At 38.4% G+C, this 20,111-nt stretch overlaps 1 protein-coding gene across 1 annotated transcript in view; it reads right to left on the bottom strand.

Annotated features, from left to right (window-relative positions):
• FIG4 (FIG4 phosphoinositide 5-phosphatase) overlaps positions 1-20,111 on the bottom strand; it is a 134,499-nt gene that overhangs the window by 44,881 nt on the left and 69,507 nt on the right. The window contains 5 exon segments of the mRNA XM_017889636.1: positions 124-182; positions 7,949-7,993; positions 7,995-8,085; positions 17,340-17,506; positions 19,071-19,219. Of these exon segments, the coding sequence (XP_017745125.1) occupies positions 124-182; positions 7,949-7,993; positions 7,995-8,085; positions 17,340-17,506; positions 19,071-19,219 (511 nt within the window).

The raw sequence follows: 20,111 nt of genomic DNA on the forward strand, positions 1-20,111 counted from the left end.
CTGAATAGCCATTCACTTGTTTCTAATAAAATACTATGTGCAAAGGATTTAGTGCTTCAAGTTCATTAAGGTATAATTCCAAAATATGTTACTGTAAAAACTAAAACACAAACAGTTACCTACCTTCATCATAGGGTAATGGTAAATGTTTTATCACCTCTGGTGTCCACCAGTAAGTATAACTATAAAATAAAAATTAAAAAAAAAGATGAACCAAATGTAAATGTTGGTTTTCTACAATTTACTGGAAAAAAAGAATTTATACGGTCTATAGTAACATGTTTCTTCCTACTTCAAAGTTAATTTTTATCTTTTTAAAACTTGTTTGCAAAGCTTTTGACACAGTAGGTCTTCAACACGGTAATTCCCTTCCCAATTGCTTTCTTCCTTCAACTATGTCGCAGATCTACAAAAATGCCATGAATCCACCTGACAGTCAAGATGCTCTGATGTTACTTTTAGCTAAAAAGGATTAGAATGTAATAAGCTGACTCTATGAACTGCTGTTAACTTCTCCCAGGGACTGTGCCTACAGTGACTTACTCTGCCACAGGTGAGAAGTGGGACCTTAACCCAAGTCCTACAACCAGGATTCCCTCGCGTGCAGTTATCTGATAGAATCTACTCTGCTGTATATGTATACATCTGTGTGTATAGTTAAAACAGTTTAGCAAAATCATTAAGGAATGAATTGGACAGTCCTAACGAACAAGTTCCCTTAGAAAGCAGTATAGACCCTGTTATTCTTTAACTATAAATATGTGCTACTTGATTACAGAAGCTAGTCAGAGTAAGAGTAAAGAATGTCAACTGTCTGGGTTTCTGCTAGAAGGCTCGTCTGCTATAAGCAAAGAATCTGAAAGAATCCTAAGTGGCCTTCTCTCTGAACACCTAATTTAATTCTCAATCAAATTCTAATGAAATGAATATTTAGAGGAAAAGTGATATTATGTCAAAGCTCATGAGAGCTAGGAAGGAGAAGAATGTAAAACAGTATATCAAGAATTTTAAAATCAGATTTCTAAAGATTAAAAAAAGAGCCTATAGCCAAAATTGCTAAAAGAGAATTTAATATAAACGAAAGGCTTTCTAAAAATATAAAGCTGAAATTACAATCTTGAATAATCCTGATTATGAAGCAATGGGAAAGTATCCAAATGAAATTGGCAACATAGGGAACTCTCCTAGAGATGGCAAGCAGAATACACAACCAGTAATGATGAAAGAAGGAATATGAAGCCTAATGAATTGTGTGGGGCCAATCACTGTTCTGACAGGAAAGGTTCTTAAAGTTTTGTTTTAGACTGAAGTTACGCTTTACAGCAGTGCTACTCAAAATTCAATGTGCATGTCAATCATTTTGGGACCTTGTTAAAAGGCAGATGATTCAGTAGGTGGGGCCTGAGATTCCACATCTATGACAAACTCCTGAGCAAAACCAAAGGGGCAGACCCTCCAACCCCTTTTCAATAACAAGGTTTTGAATATAAAAAGAACAGAGCAAGGATAAGGCCGCTGCTTGTGAAGAATTCACTCAGTCATTCCACATTTATTAAGCACCTGCTATGTGTCAGACACTGCTCTATGTGTTGAAAGTGCCAAGCTGAAAATAATGACAGAGAAAGCAGAGCTACTTAATTCCAGTACTGTTTCTATCCTCCCTAGCCACAACAAGTTTCGCACCTGAAAGAAAAAACACAAGATAAGACGGAACTCTGTACAACCCAGAAGACAGAAGCATCTCTACAAGCAGGCCAGTGTCCTGGTGTAGCTGAGATCAATAATCTTTAAGGAACAGTGAAACATGGAGCTGATACTGGAAATGGGCAAATGCAGTGTTTAATTTTTACATTTACCAGAATTTATTTATTTATTTTTTTCAACTTTAAGTTCTGGGGTACATGTGCAGAATGTGCAGGTTTGTTACATAGGTAAACGTGTGCCATGGTGGTTTGCTGCACAGATCATCCCATCACCTAGGTATTAAGCCCAGTATCCATTAGCTATTCATACTGATGCTCTCCCTCCCACCTTCACCACCACAGGCTCGGGTGTGTGTTGTTCTCTCCCACCATGTGTCCATGTGTTCTCATGTGTTCTCATCATTCAGCTCCCACTTCTAAGTGAGAACATGCAGTGTTTGGTTTTCTGTTCCTGCATTAGTTTGCTGAGGATAACAGGAGTCTTGATGCTCATCAGTGAGAGGGTGACAGATTCCAAAAACCAGACATCAACAAGTGACGTAAGTGATGTTGATCTCAGCAACGTAACAGAATCAAATATGAGACAGAGACGTGTTGTTAGTGACCTAAAAAGATGGCCAATGCATTCTCTGAATTCACATATATTCACAAAAACAAGCCACACCAAGCTAATATCATTTCCTTTCCTGATAGGAAAATCAGACTGTCAGATCAGGGGAATGAAAAAGACACAGACTAATTGTTTAAGAGGGGTGTATGCATGTGTGTATGCATGCATCTGAGTAAATCTAATTCTGTGATGATCTAACCCTGGCAGGGGAGGAAAGTAGAGAAGTTATCAGTACATGAGGAATTCCCTAAAGAATGTTGCTTCCAATCAGCTTGCTTAGGAAGAAGAAGTAGACATTACAAAAAATGTGTTCTAACTCAGAATTCTTGTGGTGAGCAAGAATGAAAAGATAATCATGCATTCATGATTTAAGACCAGGCCATAAACTTTTAAAAAATATTACTAAATTGTATTTCCCTTAGCAATACGTAGCAATTTAACAACACTTTTAAAAGATTCCAAGTCTTTTGGGTGAGTCTCAGAAGCAAAGAAATATCTGCCTTGGGGAAGATAAGCTAAAATGGATGGAGGATCAGAGCATCTAAGACGACTAAGCCCAAGATAGGGGAATCTTTACCACCTCTACTACCAGGTACATTTATCCAGAGGAAGAACAATGCACTGGATCAGAAACCTGCTTTGGGACCAGGGATCAGAAAACAGGAGATTCCAAGTGAGTGTCGCTTCCTTCTTTGCATACAAAAAAGCCAGTAAGTCAGATTCTCTTTCCTTTTCCAGTTCCTAGTATTAAGAGTTCTCGGTTCCATAGGAAGGTTAGGGAAAATTTTTAAAGACTGTCTTTAATTTCCCTAGCTAACTTGGGAGCCCTCTGAAACATTCATGAATGTCAGCAAAGCAATCAATATTTGTGAACAAGACAGAGAAATATGGGCAGGGCAAGAGTATAGTTAAGCGAACCTACAGCTGTTTAAATGATTACAACCAAAGGGACTAAACAATGTTATGTGGAAGGAGTTGTCTGTGGGTAGAAATCAATGGGTTCTGCCCTTTACCCTACTATAGACATTTTTCATCAAGTACTTGCATTAGGATCAAGATGATCAGCTGATTAAATCTGAAGAAACTATAAAGCTAGAAGTATTCATTAAAGGATACACATTTTAATTTTTTTTGGAAGGAGGCAAAGCATATATGAACATGACAAGAATGGTACCGATGTGGCAGAGCGGCAACAGCATATGTTAAAAAAGACTCAGGAGTTCTAACAGACAGGAAGCTCAGAGAGTGCACACTGTGAAGGCAACGCTGAGGATGGCTGGTGTGACCTTATGCTTATCAATGAAAACACAGCATCTAGGACAAGGGGAGTGATGGTCCCAGAGGTCTCACAACAGCTAGCATAAATCAGACCAAACGCTGACCATTATTGGACCCAGATCTGGGGGGCCACAGTTTAAGAAGAACATTGACCTTAACTGGAATATACACAGAGGAGAGTGATGTTCTGAATGCTGGAGGGACTTGAAACCACAACATACAAGGAACAGCTGAAGAAACCAGAGCTATTTAACCAGTAGAAGAAGAGATTTTGAAAGTATATGAACTCATCTTCAAATATTTAAAAGATTATCAAGTGGATGAGGAAACCTTGTTTTTAAGGTCTTTAGGATTAATAGGTAAGATTACAGAGGAGCAGATCTCAGCACGACGTGAGGAAGAATTGTGTAAGCGAACTGTTCCAAAACAACTGCCTCTTCAACAATTGACAAACAAGAGCTTGTCAAGCACAGGCCAGATTACTTCTCCCTAGGGAAACAGAAAGGGAACTCACATATCAGACAGGGGGCAAGCCAATAAATCTCCCAACTCTAGGAGTCAATGAAATAATTAACGCTTAATACCTAAAAGCATCTTGGTGACATTCTAAACACCAGGTCATTAGATGGAATCTTAGATGATTGTATGCCATATTAATCAAATTCAGAACAAAGCTTCAATTAGCGGTTTTAGGCAGATCAATAAATGTGAGATTTTGTGTCATTGAAGTACTTATCTCAAGAGGACCGTGTTCCAATGAACTCTAGGTAGAGTTAGGTTTATTCCCTCTTCTCTTATTGTGCAAGAAAAATATTATTTCACGGCATAGATATGCCATGCCATTATCTATACCATTCCCATATTATTGGTAAACACGATATAAAATACAACATGCCACAAATTTCAAAACACCCATGAATAAATAATAAAGTCTTAATTAATATTACATTAATAAGTCACATTATCTAAGTTTCCAGACTTTATGAGCATCCCGTATGATCTTTAATAGATGTTAAAAACTAGGGAATGTTATCTCCTTAAAGAATAGTAACAGGTCAGGTGCAGTGGCTCCCACCTGTAATCCCAGCAATTTGGGAGCCAAAATGGGCAGACTGCTTGAGCCCAGGAGTTGGAGGCCAGCCTGGGCAACATGGCAAAACCCAGTCTCTACCAAAAATACAAAAATCAGTTGGGTGTGGTGGTGTCCACCTGTGGTCCTAGCTACTTGGAAGGCTAAGGGGAGAAGATGGCGTGAGCCCTGGGAGGCAGAGGCTGCAGCGAGCCGAGATCAAGATCCCGCCACTGCACTCCAGCCTGGGTGACAGAGCCAGACTCTGACTCAAAAACAAACAAAAGACGGTAACAATACTAACACCTATCGTATTTGCTAGGTGCTAACCATTTATATGATCTCATCTGATTCTCTGAGAAAGCTGTAAGTTAGGTACTATTATTGTCTCTATTTTAATGATGTGGAAACAGAATGAGACCAGTTAAGTGACTTGCCCAAGGTCACCCAGGTATTAACTGAAGGCAGGCTTTCCAGAGTCTAGCTACTTCAGTACTGGGTTTATTCTGTGTCAGACCTAGTATTAAGTACTTTCCATATATTTTTCCATTTAAGCCTCAATGACCCTGCGAAGTATGTATAGTCATCTCCATTTTACAGGTGAGAAAATGAGGTTGAGAGGTTAATGGGTCACAGGCCACACACTTGCAGAAATTCCAACTCAGCTCTACCTGAGCCTGACCTCCATGTTCTTGTCCTGTTACTGCCTCTGGGTAAACTGTTCATTCCTTTTGAGAATTGTAATGCTGCTTTAACTGTCAGCAAAATAACCTGTACAGGTGGGTGACACTAGAAAGTTTTTTAAAAAACTGTTTATGCGCAGTACCAATATCCTCTTCCCCTGACACCAAAAAACAGTTTTCAGAATTTTGACATTCTAGAGGAAAAAACAAACAAACAAACAAACAAACAGAAAAAGGAGATCTAAATCAACTTAGTAAGCCATATTATCTACTTTGATAACAATTTAATTTTCAGTGGTAGGCTTAGAGCTGATTCTCACTGAATCATCTAACTGAATAATCTTAGCCAAGACATTATCTCTGCACCTCAATTTCCTTTTTTAGAAAATGGGGATGTAACACCAGCTTCCTTTTATTCCAACACATAAACTCCAAAACCACCTGCCTTCGTTATGTAACTCAAGGTGAGCAAGGGGTTTAAATTATGCTTTTAATACACAGCTAATTTCTGCAGTGGAAAACTGAGTTATGGCTGTTCCCAAGCTGTATCTAAATATCTTCAATACTTACAGGTAATACAACAATTCAGAAAATCAACCATATTTACCTATAGTTAACTGTCATCAGTAAATACAAATATACCAAATACAAATATGGCTTTACTACTATATATATATATATTAAATATCAACTACTAGTATATATTAGGGCTATATACTATATATATCATATCTATATATAGTTAGATATATTTATATATTATAATATTATTATATAATATAAATTAATATATATATTCAATTTATATATAGTATATTAGACGAGACGGGAGGATTCGTCAATACCCATCTCTCAACAAATAACATTCCAAATTTTTTGTCAGCAAAAATTCATGTACAATAATATTTTATTAATAATAAATTTAATGTAAAAATTAGCAGTGCTCCATTTATAGGGAGAGTAAGCTCAAGTATTAAGTTGGTTATTCCAATAATATGCATTGATAAGTATAAATTTGAGAAACATATAAACTCTGAGACCTTCCTAATATTTTAAATATTCCTGAAGCAACACAGAACTTAATAACAACTGCAAGAGCTGTACTTGCAACTTTGTCCATTGTTCACGGTCCCATACACACAATTAGCACAGACTGGCAATGACTCCTATAGTGTTTGGAAGGTATCTTTTTTTTTTGGAGACAGAGTTTTGCTCTTGTTGCTCAGGTCGGAGTGCAGTGGCATGATCTCGGCTCACTACAACCTCTGCCTCCTTGGCTGAAGCGATTCTCCTGCCTCAGCCTCCCGAGTAGCTGGGATTACAGGCAAGTACCACCATGCCCAGCTATTTTTTGTATTTTTTTTTTTTTAGTAGAGACGGAGTTTCACCATGTTGACCAGGCTGGTCTCAAACTCCTGACCTCAGGTAATCCTCCCGCCTTGGTCTTCCAAAATGCTGGGATTACAGGCGTGAGCCACCGCGCCTGGCCTGGTAGGTATCTTTGCACAAAATTAGGGCTCTATCAAATTGATGTTGTAAGAGAAAAGCATGACGGGAGAACTTGACATTAGAGGCCTTTGAGTGCAATGGACTAGGCTCTAACCTCATGTATGGTATGTAAAATATTTTATTTATGTGGCAAAATTGATTATATTATTATAGTACATGACTCCTCAGTTAAAAAACACTAAAGAGCCTCCTCATTAAATCCTTGCAATGACTCCGTGAGGTGTGTCCAGGCATTTACATTTTCAGATAAGGAAAATAAGGCTTAGAGAGTTTAAATTACTTGACCCAGGTCACAGAACTGCAGAGATTCCAACTCAACTCTACCTGATCCTGAGGCTCACACCACAGAGTGTCACACTAAACTGCTTCAGGGCTTCAGGTAAACTGTTTCTTCTGAGAATATTATTACCAATTTAACTGTACTCAAAATAACCTGTACTGGCAAGTGACTCAAGCATGTGAGTGGTGGGGACATGAAAGTGGTTATCTGATACTAGCTAGTAGCACTGCTCTAGCTTCCTGTCTTCCCAGTGTCACTGAGACTGGTTGTTTCCTGGAGGAGAGAATATTGGAATTACAAGGTACAAGCTGCTTAGCTGTCACACTTGAAAAATTTAAGACTGACTCTGCATCTTAGAGTCCTTGAGAGTTTCAAGTTTGTAGGAAACACTCAAAGATGATACTGTTGGTTTGCTTTAGTGGAGCTACAACTTCTGTTCAACAATGAAGGTCTGAAACCTCATATCTTAGAGAAAATGCAAAACAACAATTGCTCACCACATTTTCCCCAACCTACTTCAGGACATCAATAGTGCTGAACTCATGGCAAGCATGTGGCCAAACTGACTGCTTTATGCATAGGAGGATGGATACCCCATTCTCCATGATGTGCTTCCTTCCCATTGCATGCCTGTATCAAAACATCTCATGTACCCCATAAATATATACACCTACTTCATGCCCACAAAAAAATTTAAAAAATTTTTAAAATAGAATAAAACTGACACTTTAGCCTATGATTTCTCAAGATGAAAAGTATCTCATATTCCAAATAACACCAAATGGGAGTTTATATTACAGACTAGGAAGAAAATACCTTCTTCTTGTTGGCAAAAGTCTCATGGTATTTTGTGATGCAAATAAAATCTGTTGGGAGTTCCCAGAGATGAGGTTTCCCTTCAGTGGGATGGAAAACTCCCAGGAAGAGATTAATGGAATCTTGTCTATCAGCATCTAAAAAGCAAAATATATATTTCAGAAAATCAATTACTGATGTATATAACTCGAGAATATTTTCTTAGGAGGATAGTGGTACAAAAGTAGTATTTATTTCAAATACATACAAATACAAGTACTTCATACACACACACATAAATTATCAAGATTTGGCGCAGAATTAAAATCTTGCTTCAAAATGTTTCCTCTTTGTTCCATACCTCTTATAAAATACACAGATGATAGCAAACATAAACTGCTTGTTGAATTTGGAGACACTTAAACATCTTTAAGAACTCAGAGAGTAAATACCTTAGATAGCAGTTTTATTTTTAAAATGAAAATATATCCTCACCATTTGTTATTCTACCTGAAGTAAATGTATCTTCACTTTATTGCAAAGGCAAGCAGAGACTTCAGAGACAAATAAAATGACCCAATTTCTATCCATATCCTGTTGTACAACCTTGAACAAGTCAGTTGCATTGTCTCCACTTTTAATCCTTGAAAATATACTCTCCCTTTCTTTAACAGAGACAATGTTTACAACATATTTTGTCCCTGTCAGCTGTGAGCCTGGCCCACTCTCTTTTGTGGTTGAAAATGAAGGCAGAGAAGGCACATGATAACAGCCTCATTGTAACTATTCAAGCATTCCAAAATTATCTTTTAAACTATACTATGAACTAACAAAACGGACTATGTGTATGTTTTACTTCCTCTTCCTTTTCCTAATTATCTTTTGGTAAAAATGATAATATGCACTGAAGTGGTCTCATGAACCACCCTTCCCACTCTACATTCTCCTCCCTAGTGTCCTTCATTCTTTCTCCTTATTTCCTTCTTTCCATTCTTGTCTCAAAGTCCTGTATATTCAAGTTTGTGGCAGACATCCACAATATAAATAATAACCTCTTTCCAAAAATGAGCATAGAACTAAAAAGATAGCGCAGTAGAAATGACTGCATTTGGAGCAAGGTAATATTATTATAAAATCAATTTTCTTCCAACAGTTATAGTGAACAAGATACACCTGAAATTAGCGACATTGTTCTCATTGGGTTATTTGATCATTACGGCAAAACTAAAAGACTGAAATACGAAATACGGTACATCAAACATGTATTTCACATATTAGACAGGAAGCATTCCATTAAAATAGCATTTACCTTTTGGGCTAAAAGTAATATATAAAAAGGGACATGTTTATATGCTGAGCACATTTGGGGACTTTCTTTGTACTTGTTGAGAGAAAACATCAAGCATTAAATAATGCATACATTACTGCCCCAATTTGTACCCTCTTTACATAACACAAAAGTAAACATGTTGCTCTTATGGCAATTACATTCTTTATGCTTCTTAAATAGCCTTAATAGCACTTAATAGTTCATTCCATGTAGTACCTCAAAATATCTTAATATAATCTAGAGAAGCTTTCCACTTTTCAGCCACATTTTCTAGGAGTTTCTTTCATCCTTTAACAGCAGTTACCTTTAATTTTCAGCAAGTATGGTAAAATGTAAGATGTGAGAAACATAGCCAAAAAAAGAATATTCTTTCAAAGGATCATAAAGAAGACTTCTTAGAGGTACTGCTGCTGCAACTTAAAATACATGTATGATGTTTATCGTCACTTACTAAGCTTGAGATATAAGGCGAGCCCTAATGAGCCCGAGGATCTTCTCCTGGCTACTTCTGATTGCAAATAAAACAATTACCTCCAGGAAGATGGTGGTACTCTGGATATGAACAAGGGTTTAAAACTGGTAGGCTCTCTGTGGTTGTGGATAACAAGAGGGCAAAATGATTAGCCACTTTTATGTTTAATTGTGCTTTAAGGGAAAAAAGAATATGTGCCATTCAAATACGATTCAAACAGGTTAAACATTAGCCAATTTTACTACTCACTATATTTAAATAGATCAGGTTTAAAAAAAACAATTCTTTTTAATTAGAGAAAGTCACTTTTGAACTGAAATAGCTCTTATTCTAATATTAAGTTTATGATATGGTGGCCTCTGAAATCAGCAATGAAAGGAAGTATTATTCAATAAACAGTACAATAGTATTGGGGTGGAGGGGGAAGGGACAAATGATGTCAGATCCCTACCTCACATCAGACATTGAAATAAATACCAACTAAATGTAGGAGAGACACAAATTAACCCCAAATAGAAAAACAGGTACACACATTTCAAAAGAAACAGAAACAGCCAATGGATATATAAAAACCCAACTTCGCTAGTTATCAAATAATGCAAATTAGAACAACATATCATTTTCTGCCTGTTAAGTTGCCAAATACATTTCAAAATAGGCACTCCCATACTCTGCCAAGGGGAACATTAACTGTTACATCCTTTCTGAAAGGCAATTTGGCAAATATGTATCTATATAATATATAAATAGATATTTCAAGCCCTAAAATTATTTTACCCTCTGACCTAATAAATTTGCTTCTGAACTTTTCATAAGATCAAAATACGAAAAAGGTGTATGTTCAAACATGTTTGTTTAGAACGACTCTAAAGGTACAAAGCAAATACCTAAATTATGATGCTTCTCAAAGATAGACTACCATAAGGCTACTAAAAATCATGTTATAGAAGAATAAGGTTATAAAGATTCGCTACATTATCTAAAGGAGCAAAAGCAGGTTATAAATTACAGGTATAGTAAAACCAGAAGGATCATGTTCTCCAAAATATACAAGTGGCTATCTCTGGAAGGTGGGGATCATATGATTTATTTGTGAGCCATTCTGTACTTTGTATAATTAACATATATTACTTTAGTGTTTGAAAAAAAATGGCCAGGCATGGAGGCTCATGCCTGTAATCCCAGCACTTTGGGAGGCTGAGGCAGGCAGATCACTTGAGATCACAAGATTGAGACCAGTCTGGGGAACACAGGGCGACTCCGTCTCTACAAAAATAACTAAAAAATGTGAGCTGGGCATGGTGGCACACGCCTATAGTCCCAGCTACTTGGAAGGCTGGAAAGAGGGAGGCTCACTTGAGCCCAGGAGGTAGGAACCAGCCTGGGCAACATAGGGAGACCCTGTCTCTACAAAAAAATATAAATAAATAAATAAATAAATATTAGATGGGTGTGGTCCCAGCTACTCAGGAGGCTGAGGCAGGAGAATGGCATGATCTCGGGAGGCGGAGCTTGCAGTGAGCCAAGATCGCACCACTGCACTCCAGCCTCGGGGACAGAGCGAGACCCCGTCTAAAAAAAAAAAGAAAAAAAAAAAGAGTTTCTGTCTCAGAAATCTGGTCCCTAAGACCTTTGCTCCCTAGTATCATACCATGAATATTTTCTACTACATGGCAAAAAGGACTCTGCAGATGTAATTAAGGTTACTCATCATCAACTGCAAGATAGAAAAATTCTAACTCATCTGGATGAGTCCACTGTAATCACATTAATCCTTTAGAGGCTGAAGAGGAAGGCAGGAGGGGAAGGAAGAGATTTGAAGCACAAGATGTATTTGGTGCACTGTGGTACGCTTTAAAATAGAGCAGGCCACAAGCCAAGAAACGCAATAGCCTCTAGGAACTGAGAGTGACCCTCAGCCAACTGCCAGCAAGGACATGGGACATCGGTCCAATAGCTGCATGGAATTCTGCCAACAATGAGAATGAGCCAGGAAGCCTCCAGAAAAGAGCCCAGGTCAGCTGACATTTTGACTTCATTTTAATGTCATGTGACATCATTTTTACTTGAGACTTGTGAGACCCTAAGCAGAGAATACAGCTCAGTAATGCTGTGTCCGTAGGTTTCTGGTCCTCAGAAACTCTAAGATAATGGGTATTGTTTTAAATCACTGAGTTTGTAGTAATTTGTGATGGCAATGATAAAAACTAATTCAATGGCCGGGCATGATGGCTCACTCCTATAATCCCAACACTTTGGGAGGCCGAGGCGGGCAGATCAACTGAGGTCAAGAGTTCAAGACCAGCCTGACCGACGTGGAGAAACCCTGTCTCTACTAAAAATACAAAATTAGCCGAGCGTGGTGGCACATGCTTGTAATCCCACCTACTCGGAAGGCTGAGGCAGGGGAGTCTCTTGAACCTGCGAAGCGGAGGTTGTGGTGAGCCGAGATCACGCCATTGCACTCCATCCTGGGCAACAAGAGCAAAATTCCGTCTCAAAAAAAAAAAACAAAAAACAAAAAACCAGAAAACAAAAAAATTAATTCAATATCCCAGAGGAGATCTAGGTAGACATTTAGATAAATGAGTCTGGAGTTCATGAGAAGTTAAAGTTAGAGATAAAAATTTGAGTGTCAAATGCATGGTGGTCAAAAGCTGAATGTGATATCCCTAGGACAAAACTGGAAAAAGAGAAGGGTTTAGCAACAGGGCAAGGGAAGTCAATAAAAGACTGAGACTCTCTCCTATTGGGGGAGATCTCAATATCCCACTGAGAGATCTCACAGAGTGAAGTTCAAGAAAGAGGAAGTGGTCAACTGTGATGAAAGTTGTTGAAAGGTTGAGTAAGATGGAGTCAGAAGAGTAAACATTAGATTTGGCAATGTGGGGATTGTTGGTAACCTGGACAAGCACAGTTTCAGTGTCATGGCAGGGCAGTTGCCAAGTGAAGCATGTGGAGAGAAAAGGGTGGAGAAAAACCTTTCAAGAGGTTTTGCTCATGAGCCCTTTCAAGAGGTTTTGCTCATGAAAGCAGAAAAATAGGACTGTGGCTGGAGGGGGATGTGAGATTAGGAATAGCTGGAAAGGGTGGATGGAAAATGCTAAAGTATGCTTTTATGTTAATGGCAATGATGCACTACAGAGGGAGAAACTGATGATGTACAGCAATGAGCATATAGTTAGGGAACACAAGAAGGCATGGGAGTCAAACAAAAAGGCAAGGCTTGGCTTAAGATGGAGCAGGGCCACTACAAGCACTGTAATACAATATAGGGTAGAAACTACAGGTGCAGAAAACGACGGCCTCTGCATTTGATGGTAAGAATTAGAGGAAGTTCTCTTCCAATAACTTAATTTTCTCACTGAAGCATGAAGCAAAGTCATCAGCTGAGACTGAGGTGTTGTAGGTTTAAGGAGGAGGACAAGTTATGAAATGGTCATTTTGGAGAGTGGAAGAATGAACTTACTATGGAAATGTCACAGGACAGTCAGTTGTCCTTTGGAGAACCGTAGTCTATTTAAACTAAGAGTAATAAGTTACAAACTTTTCTCTTGCCATGTATAACTGCTTTGGTTGCAGGAGAGGTGAAGAGTTGGGCTTTAACAAGAGTTACCAAGGGTATTAAAACAAACGTTATTAAAACAAAACATTTTTCCAACTGTTTTATTTCTGCTATTGCCAAATACAGCTTATTCACTCACAATCTGCTGTTTGAAGGATGACCTCAGAAGGCTATCTCACTATTCTTGATAAATTAAAATGTTCTCAGCATGTTCCCTTTGATGTCCCTCTTTCAGCAGTGAGCAGAAAGGGGAAGAAACTGCTGGCGTCCTTTAGAATACTAACATAATGCCAGGTGAAGCCATCTCAGCACCATCTTCTGGGATCACTGTTTTCCACGCGTGGTAAGCTTTGAAGTCCTGACACTGTGACATAATTTGGACATTTGTCTCTGCTGAACTCTGGTGTTGAAATGTGATCCACAATGTTGAAGATGGAGTCTGGTGGAAGGTGTTTGGGTTGGTGCACTCCTTGTGATAGTGAGTGAGTTCTCAAGAGATCTGGTTGTTTAAAAGTGTGTGGCATCTCCTTCCTCTCACCCCTTGCCATGGGAGACACCTGCTCCCCCTTCTTCTGCCAGGATTAAAAGTTCCCTGAGGCACCCCCGCAGGAGCCAAGAAGATAATGGCACCATGTTTCCTATACAGCCTGCAAAATCGTGGGCCAATTAAACCTCTCTTCTTTACAAAATTACTCAGTCTCAGGTATTTATAGTAACGCAAAAAAGGCCTAACACACCTTGGGAGCTTTTCTCTTTAGATCCCTGTTGAGAACATGATTCCCCTCCATGCATGCATATACACATTCACCACATTTAAATTATGCACACGCATGTGGGTGTATATATTTATGTTAGGCCTATATATATACACACACACACACACACATATATATATACAGCAGATCTATTATTAACTGCTGTAGGTTTCTTATCTTTTTTTTTATAATAGGATTTAAATTCAACCAGCTTCAGCAAGAAAATCCAGGCTTACAAAATGTGCATTTAAAAAAAAATAGAAAGAGCTTAGCAAGGCCCTTAAGGGAATTAAAAGCTCTCCCTAACATCTGAAGAGATACCTATGCTTTCCCTGTAAAGCATCCTCCAACTGCCTATGTAACTAGTTATATTAAAAACTAAAAGGTGCTTCCTAGACAAACATGCATGCTAGCATGTGAAGCCTCAAGAACAGTAAATAAATAAATAGATAAATAAATAAAATAAATAGAAAAAAAGGTCAGGTGAGTTGCCCACATAGCATCAATCCATCCACATAAACCAAGGGTAAAATTCCTAACAACCTAATTTCACTATTCTAGTTGCTTTTGTTTGCTTGTTTTTTGAGAGACAGTTTCACTCTGTCACCCAGGCTAGAGTACAGTGGCATGATCATAGTTCACCGCAGCCTCAAACTCCTGGGCTCAAGGGATCCTCTGCCCTTAGCCTCCCACATAGCTGGGACTACAGGTGTGCACTACCATGCCCGGTTAATTTATATATTCGTTGTAGAGATGGGATCTCACTACGTTGCCCAGGCTGTTCTCAAACTTCTGGGTTCAAGCAAATCCTCCTGCCTTGGTCTCCCAAAGTGCAGGATTACAAGTGTGAGCCACTGCACCCAGCGCTTTTTTTTTTTTTTTAAGTCTAGTTAATCAGTATGTTCCTGCCTAGCCCAGAAGCATAACATGAGAAGACTTACTAAGTTTTGCAAAGTTGTCTTGAGTGGTTTAAAGAAAATTGTTCTATATTGTCACCATTATATAATACCCATTGTAATTTAAAAATAAGTTGTACACTCCAATGACACCATGCTTCTTAAAATAAAGAAGCCTGTTTTAGCCACATTATTCATAAAATCATTCCTTTCATAGTAGTTCCTCTTTCAGTTGTGCATAATTTTGTCTTACCTTTCCATTTGTGCACATTATTTTCTCATAACTATCTTTATCTTTTATATTACTCCTTTCTTTTTTAAACATGGACAGCTACACGGTCGTTCTGTCTGTCCGCTAGTCTTATTAAAAAGCACATTACACTCAGGAGGCTGAGGCAGGAGAATCACCTGAACCCGGGAGGCAGAGGTTGCAGTGAGCCGAGATTGTGGCACTGCACTCCAGCCTGGCGACAGGGTGAGACTCCGTCTCAAAAAAAAAACACATTACTTGATCCTTAAGTGTCAATAATGACCCCTATTACAGGGTCAATGACGACAGGAGAGGGCAAAAGAGCAGATGCCCTTTTTCATGGTGATATACACCCTGAGGGATATGTACATGTTAGCACATGACAGAAGTAGCCAATGAGGATTCTCCTCTCTGGGTTTTCAGAGGGAGATGGCCCTGTCAACACTTAGATTTCAGACTTCTAGCCTCCAGAACTGCAAGACAATTCATTTCTATAGTTTTGAGCCACTAGTTTGTACTGTTTTGATACAGCAGCCCTAGGAAATGGATGTGGATTTCCCCCGCGTGTGTGGGCAAGGGCACCTATGATTTGCTCCCAAGCAAAATATGACAAAGATGACGGGTTGTCACTCCCATTATTACATTACATTTATAAGACTCAGTCTTGCTAGCTAATCCTATTGTCAGCTGTGAACAAGCATGCTGCTATGAGTCCTACAGCCACAAGGAACTGAATTCTGCCAACATGTGGGCTGGGAAGTGGTTGTTTCTCAATGGCAGCCTTGAGAGACCCTAAGCAGGGGACCCAGTTAAGTTGTGCATAAATTTCTGATGCACAGAAATTGTGAGATAATGCATGTGTGCTGTTTTAAGCTGCTACGTTTATAGTCATTTGTTACACAGCACAGAAAACGAATACAGTTGGACAGGAGCATAAGAGACGAGCTTTGCAATCTCTCTGGGCCTAGAAAATGTGGACAGCTGACTCTTATGGATGCTTTCCCAGATGCTTCTGAAACTGCCAGCACTGGGATTCTCTTACAATTCCCTTTTATCAGGCAGTTTCTTGTAACTCCTTCCTTAGCTCCTTAGGTATCCAGTGTTTACCTCCTGGGTCTTGCTGCTAGGGTCTCTCTGTTCTTCCAAGGGCCTTACTGGCCAGGACCCAGGCGAACCCCATGGCACCCTCCTCCATAAGGCCCACATCCGGTTACCAGTCAACCCTCAAGTATCCTTTGGCCCACCCAACTGGAGGAATGCAGACAGTTCCCAATGTGGCACACTCTCCTCAGCCCATCCTTCTGCTTCAGATCTGCTGTACAACAGTACAAGACCCACATGCTGGGTCTCTTCAATAGCAGGATACCATGTCAAGCTCACCCAGAGTCCTGTTGAAGCCCACTCTCTTTTCACTGAGGGTGGGTGTTATTGCAGGTAATAGTTCACTTCCAAGGACCTCTTTATTAATCTTCTTCTCGGTATTCTGTGGACTTTCCTATCCTTAATCTGATACAAGGGCTGGAGACTCATGAAATCAATCACTGAGCACTTCCTTCATAAATTCTGTGCACGGGGGTTTGTCTCACAATCACTTTGGTCTGTGATAGCTATTGTATTGGCAATTCCATCAGAATGAAGGCAGGAAAAGCACCATTTTAACACCCTGTTACATGTAGTATTCACAAGTCATAAAACAGTAGAATTTAATGAGTATAATTTAGTGCTAATATCACAATTTGTTTCTAGTTGACATTTAAAAAATTCAGTGATATTTACACTCTTAGACAATTGTCGAGACTTTGAACCCTATTTAAAAAAATGACTCAACACCCTCAAAAAATTTTATCTATATACTGCAAGCAGAAAAATAGAAAGAGACAGAAGCCAAGGAATTAAAGTGTGTTGCATTATATAAAAACTCTAATTATGGGTGCCAAAATGCAAAAGTGTTCTATTTAAAATACAAATGTTTATTCATTCATTTATTGGACAAACATTTACTGAGCACCTTCTAAGTGACAGACTGTTTTATTTAAACTTTTAAAATATTTAATTTTAATTTTACTTAGCCAGATAGCTTTAAAAAATGTATAAAAAATGCACTTCAGAGTAAGTCTTTAAAATAGCTATTACTTCAGAATTACCTGAAAAAGCATTGCTGTAATATCTAGACAGGGTTTGCATGATGTCTTTTGAGTGCTGGGTCCATGGTGCTATCTTTCTGTAGGTTTTCACACGATGAACAAGTTGAGAACCACCATACTGAAGGGATAGGGTATCACCATGATCTTCATAGAGTTCCTCAAATAACCTAAAAAAAGAAAAACTCGCATTAAAGAATTTCACCAAAATCAAAGCACAAGTTATTCACTTAGCCAAACTCCAAACAAGTCTTATACTTTAAAAATTCTTCTGAGCCTTTCAAGTTAGATTCTTCAACATCTCGAAAACAAATGCAAATGCTAATATATTTTAAAGTGATATTCCAGTAAACACCAAAGCTATAGAAAACACTAAAATAGAAGCAGGGGCACCAAAAACATAACCCACCAAAGCCAGACCAGGCTGTTTCTAATCATACTTAAAGACTCCTAACTTTCTGCAGCCTGCCAGAGCAATTCACCTCCCATGACAGAATGTACTGCGCTCTCTGAATTGCCTCTGAAAAAAGAATATGCTCCTGTCACAGTGTCAGTCCATTCAAGCTGCTGCAACAAGACACCATAAACTGGGTGGCTTATAAACAACAAACATTTCTCACATTTCTAGAGGCTGGGAAGTACAAGATCAAGGAGCTGGTAGATGTAGTGTCTGGTGAGGGCCCATTTCCTAGATCACAGATGGTCTTCTCACTGTGTCCTCACATGATGGAAGAGGCTAGCTAGCTCTCTTCAGTCATTTTTACAATAAGGACACTAGTCCCAGTCATGAGGGTTCCTCTCAGCTCTACTCATTTTCCAAAGGTCCCACCTCCTAATACCATGCCTTTGGGGGTGAGGATTTCAACATATGAACTTAGGGAAGACACAAGCATTCAGATCACAGCAGACTAACATACCATATGCTTTCTTAGATATGTACTTTTGAAACCTGTGTTTCTTCAAGTGTCTGTTAATATTTCCAGTGCAGTGGTATCTGTTGGTGTGGCCATTTGTAAACTGATTACTTTCCTCAGCTGAGCCTTTATGACAATTTCTGATGACCACTATCAGCTATCATTAATTGTATTTTCAAAAAATAATACTTCATGGACTGTCACAGATGCAATAGACAGTGAAGAAATAGTAATCCTTAATGAAGAATCAATCTTTTATACATCTCAGATTTTAGTATGTATGAAGACACAGTACTTTTTTTGAAAATGCCATCTGGATGTGTTTTAAAACAACACCCACTAGTTTGTCTAAGTACTTTGAATTTATCTAAAGAATGTAGTGTTTATTCATAATTAACACAAGCAAAAACAACAACAACAAAAGAAAAACCCAAAGCCCAAACCATGGCAAGAATACATAAATTTTTAATAGAAATATTTATTCTAAGACACCAACATCCACTGCAGAAAGGACACCCTCTTCAACAAATGGGTGCTGGGAAAACTGGATATTCATATGCAGAAGAATGAAACTGAACCATTGTCTCTCATCATATACAAAAATCAACTCAAGACAGATTAAAGACTTAAACATAAGACCAAAAACTATAAAACTACTAGAAGAAAATATAAGAAAACAGAATTAGTTTGAATAATGTTTTCTAGCAACACAATTTTTGAGAAGCTAAAAGTAGAGACACTTTCATAAAAAAAATCTTATTATTAACCAGGTTTGCCTTCCGCCATTATCAGCATTCAAATAGCAAAAAATAAGACTTACCTAACTGCATCTGTATCAAACTGTAGATTAGGTTTGTCGATCAGTCCCAACGAATACAGCTGATAGGCCAGAGCACATTTTCCCACCATAAACTGTGCTGTGTTGGTGCGATCTAAACAGTCCACACAGTTGGTTCGAAGGATGCCAGTCTAAAGAGAAATACCTTAAGATTTTCAATCATTATTCTATCACCAAAGAACTTCCATACTACTTTAGATTTCTTTAAGAAGAAGAAGAAAAAAAAAAAAAAAGTCTGTGGGCAGGTGTTATTCTTGAACAAATATTATTCAATTTTATGTAAAGTCAAAATAATGAAGAACATGTTTAAAGTTGCATAAGTTTATATATGCTGCTCACTTATGTTGCTGGAACAGCATCATTAAATCTTCGGGCCTATATTTGAATTTACTTTGTTAGTTTAACAAAATAAAACAAATAGCTAACAATTTCCACATGTACCAATTAGCAAAATATGGGCTTTTTTTTTGACATATCTCCTCATTATACAACCTAAATATTCAGTGGTTAGGGCCATATCATTCTTAAAGCATAGTTAACATATATACTACATATGCTTGGTTTCTTTTCCAAAGTCACTATAATTTGTTCTTTTCATGTTCCTGTTTGTGTTTCTATTTCCAGAAATAAAATTTAATACACAGAAAAAACCCATAGGCCATATTATTTCACCTGCACATTTTTCTTTTTTTTTCTTTTTTTTTTTTTTGAGACAGAGTCTTGCTCTGTCACCCAGGCTGGAGTGCAGTGGCACGATCTCGGCTCACTGCAACCTCTGTCTCCCAGATTCAAGCGATTCTCCTGCCTCAGCCTCCCGAGTAGCTGGGACTAGAGGTGCATGCCACCACGCCCAGATAATTTTTTGTATTTTCAGTAGAGACAGGGTTTGATCATGTTAGCCAGGATGGTTTCGATCTCCTGATCTTATGATCCACTCACCTTGGCCTCCCAAAGTGTTGGGATTACAGGTGTGAGCCATCGTGCCCAGCCAGGTACACATTTTTCATAAGCATTAAAGACTAG

This window comes from Rhinopithecus bieti, unplaced genomic scaffold (assembly GCF_001698545.2).
Source record: "Rhinopithecus bieti isolate Rb0 unplaced genomic scaffold, ASM169854v2 scaffold_18548, whole genome shotgun sequence".
Classification (NCBI taxonomy): domain Eukaryota; kingdom Metazoa; phylum Chordata; class Mammalia; order Primates; family Cercopithecidae; genus Rhinopithecus; species Rhinopithecus bieti.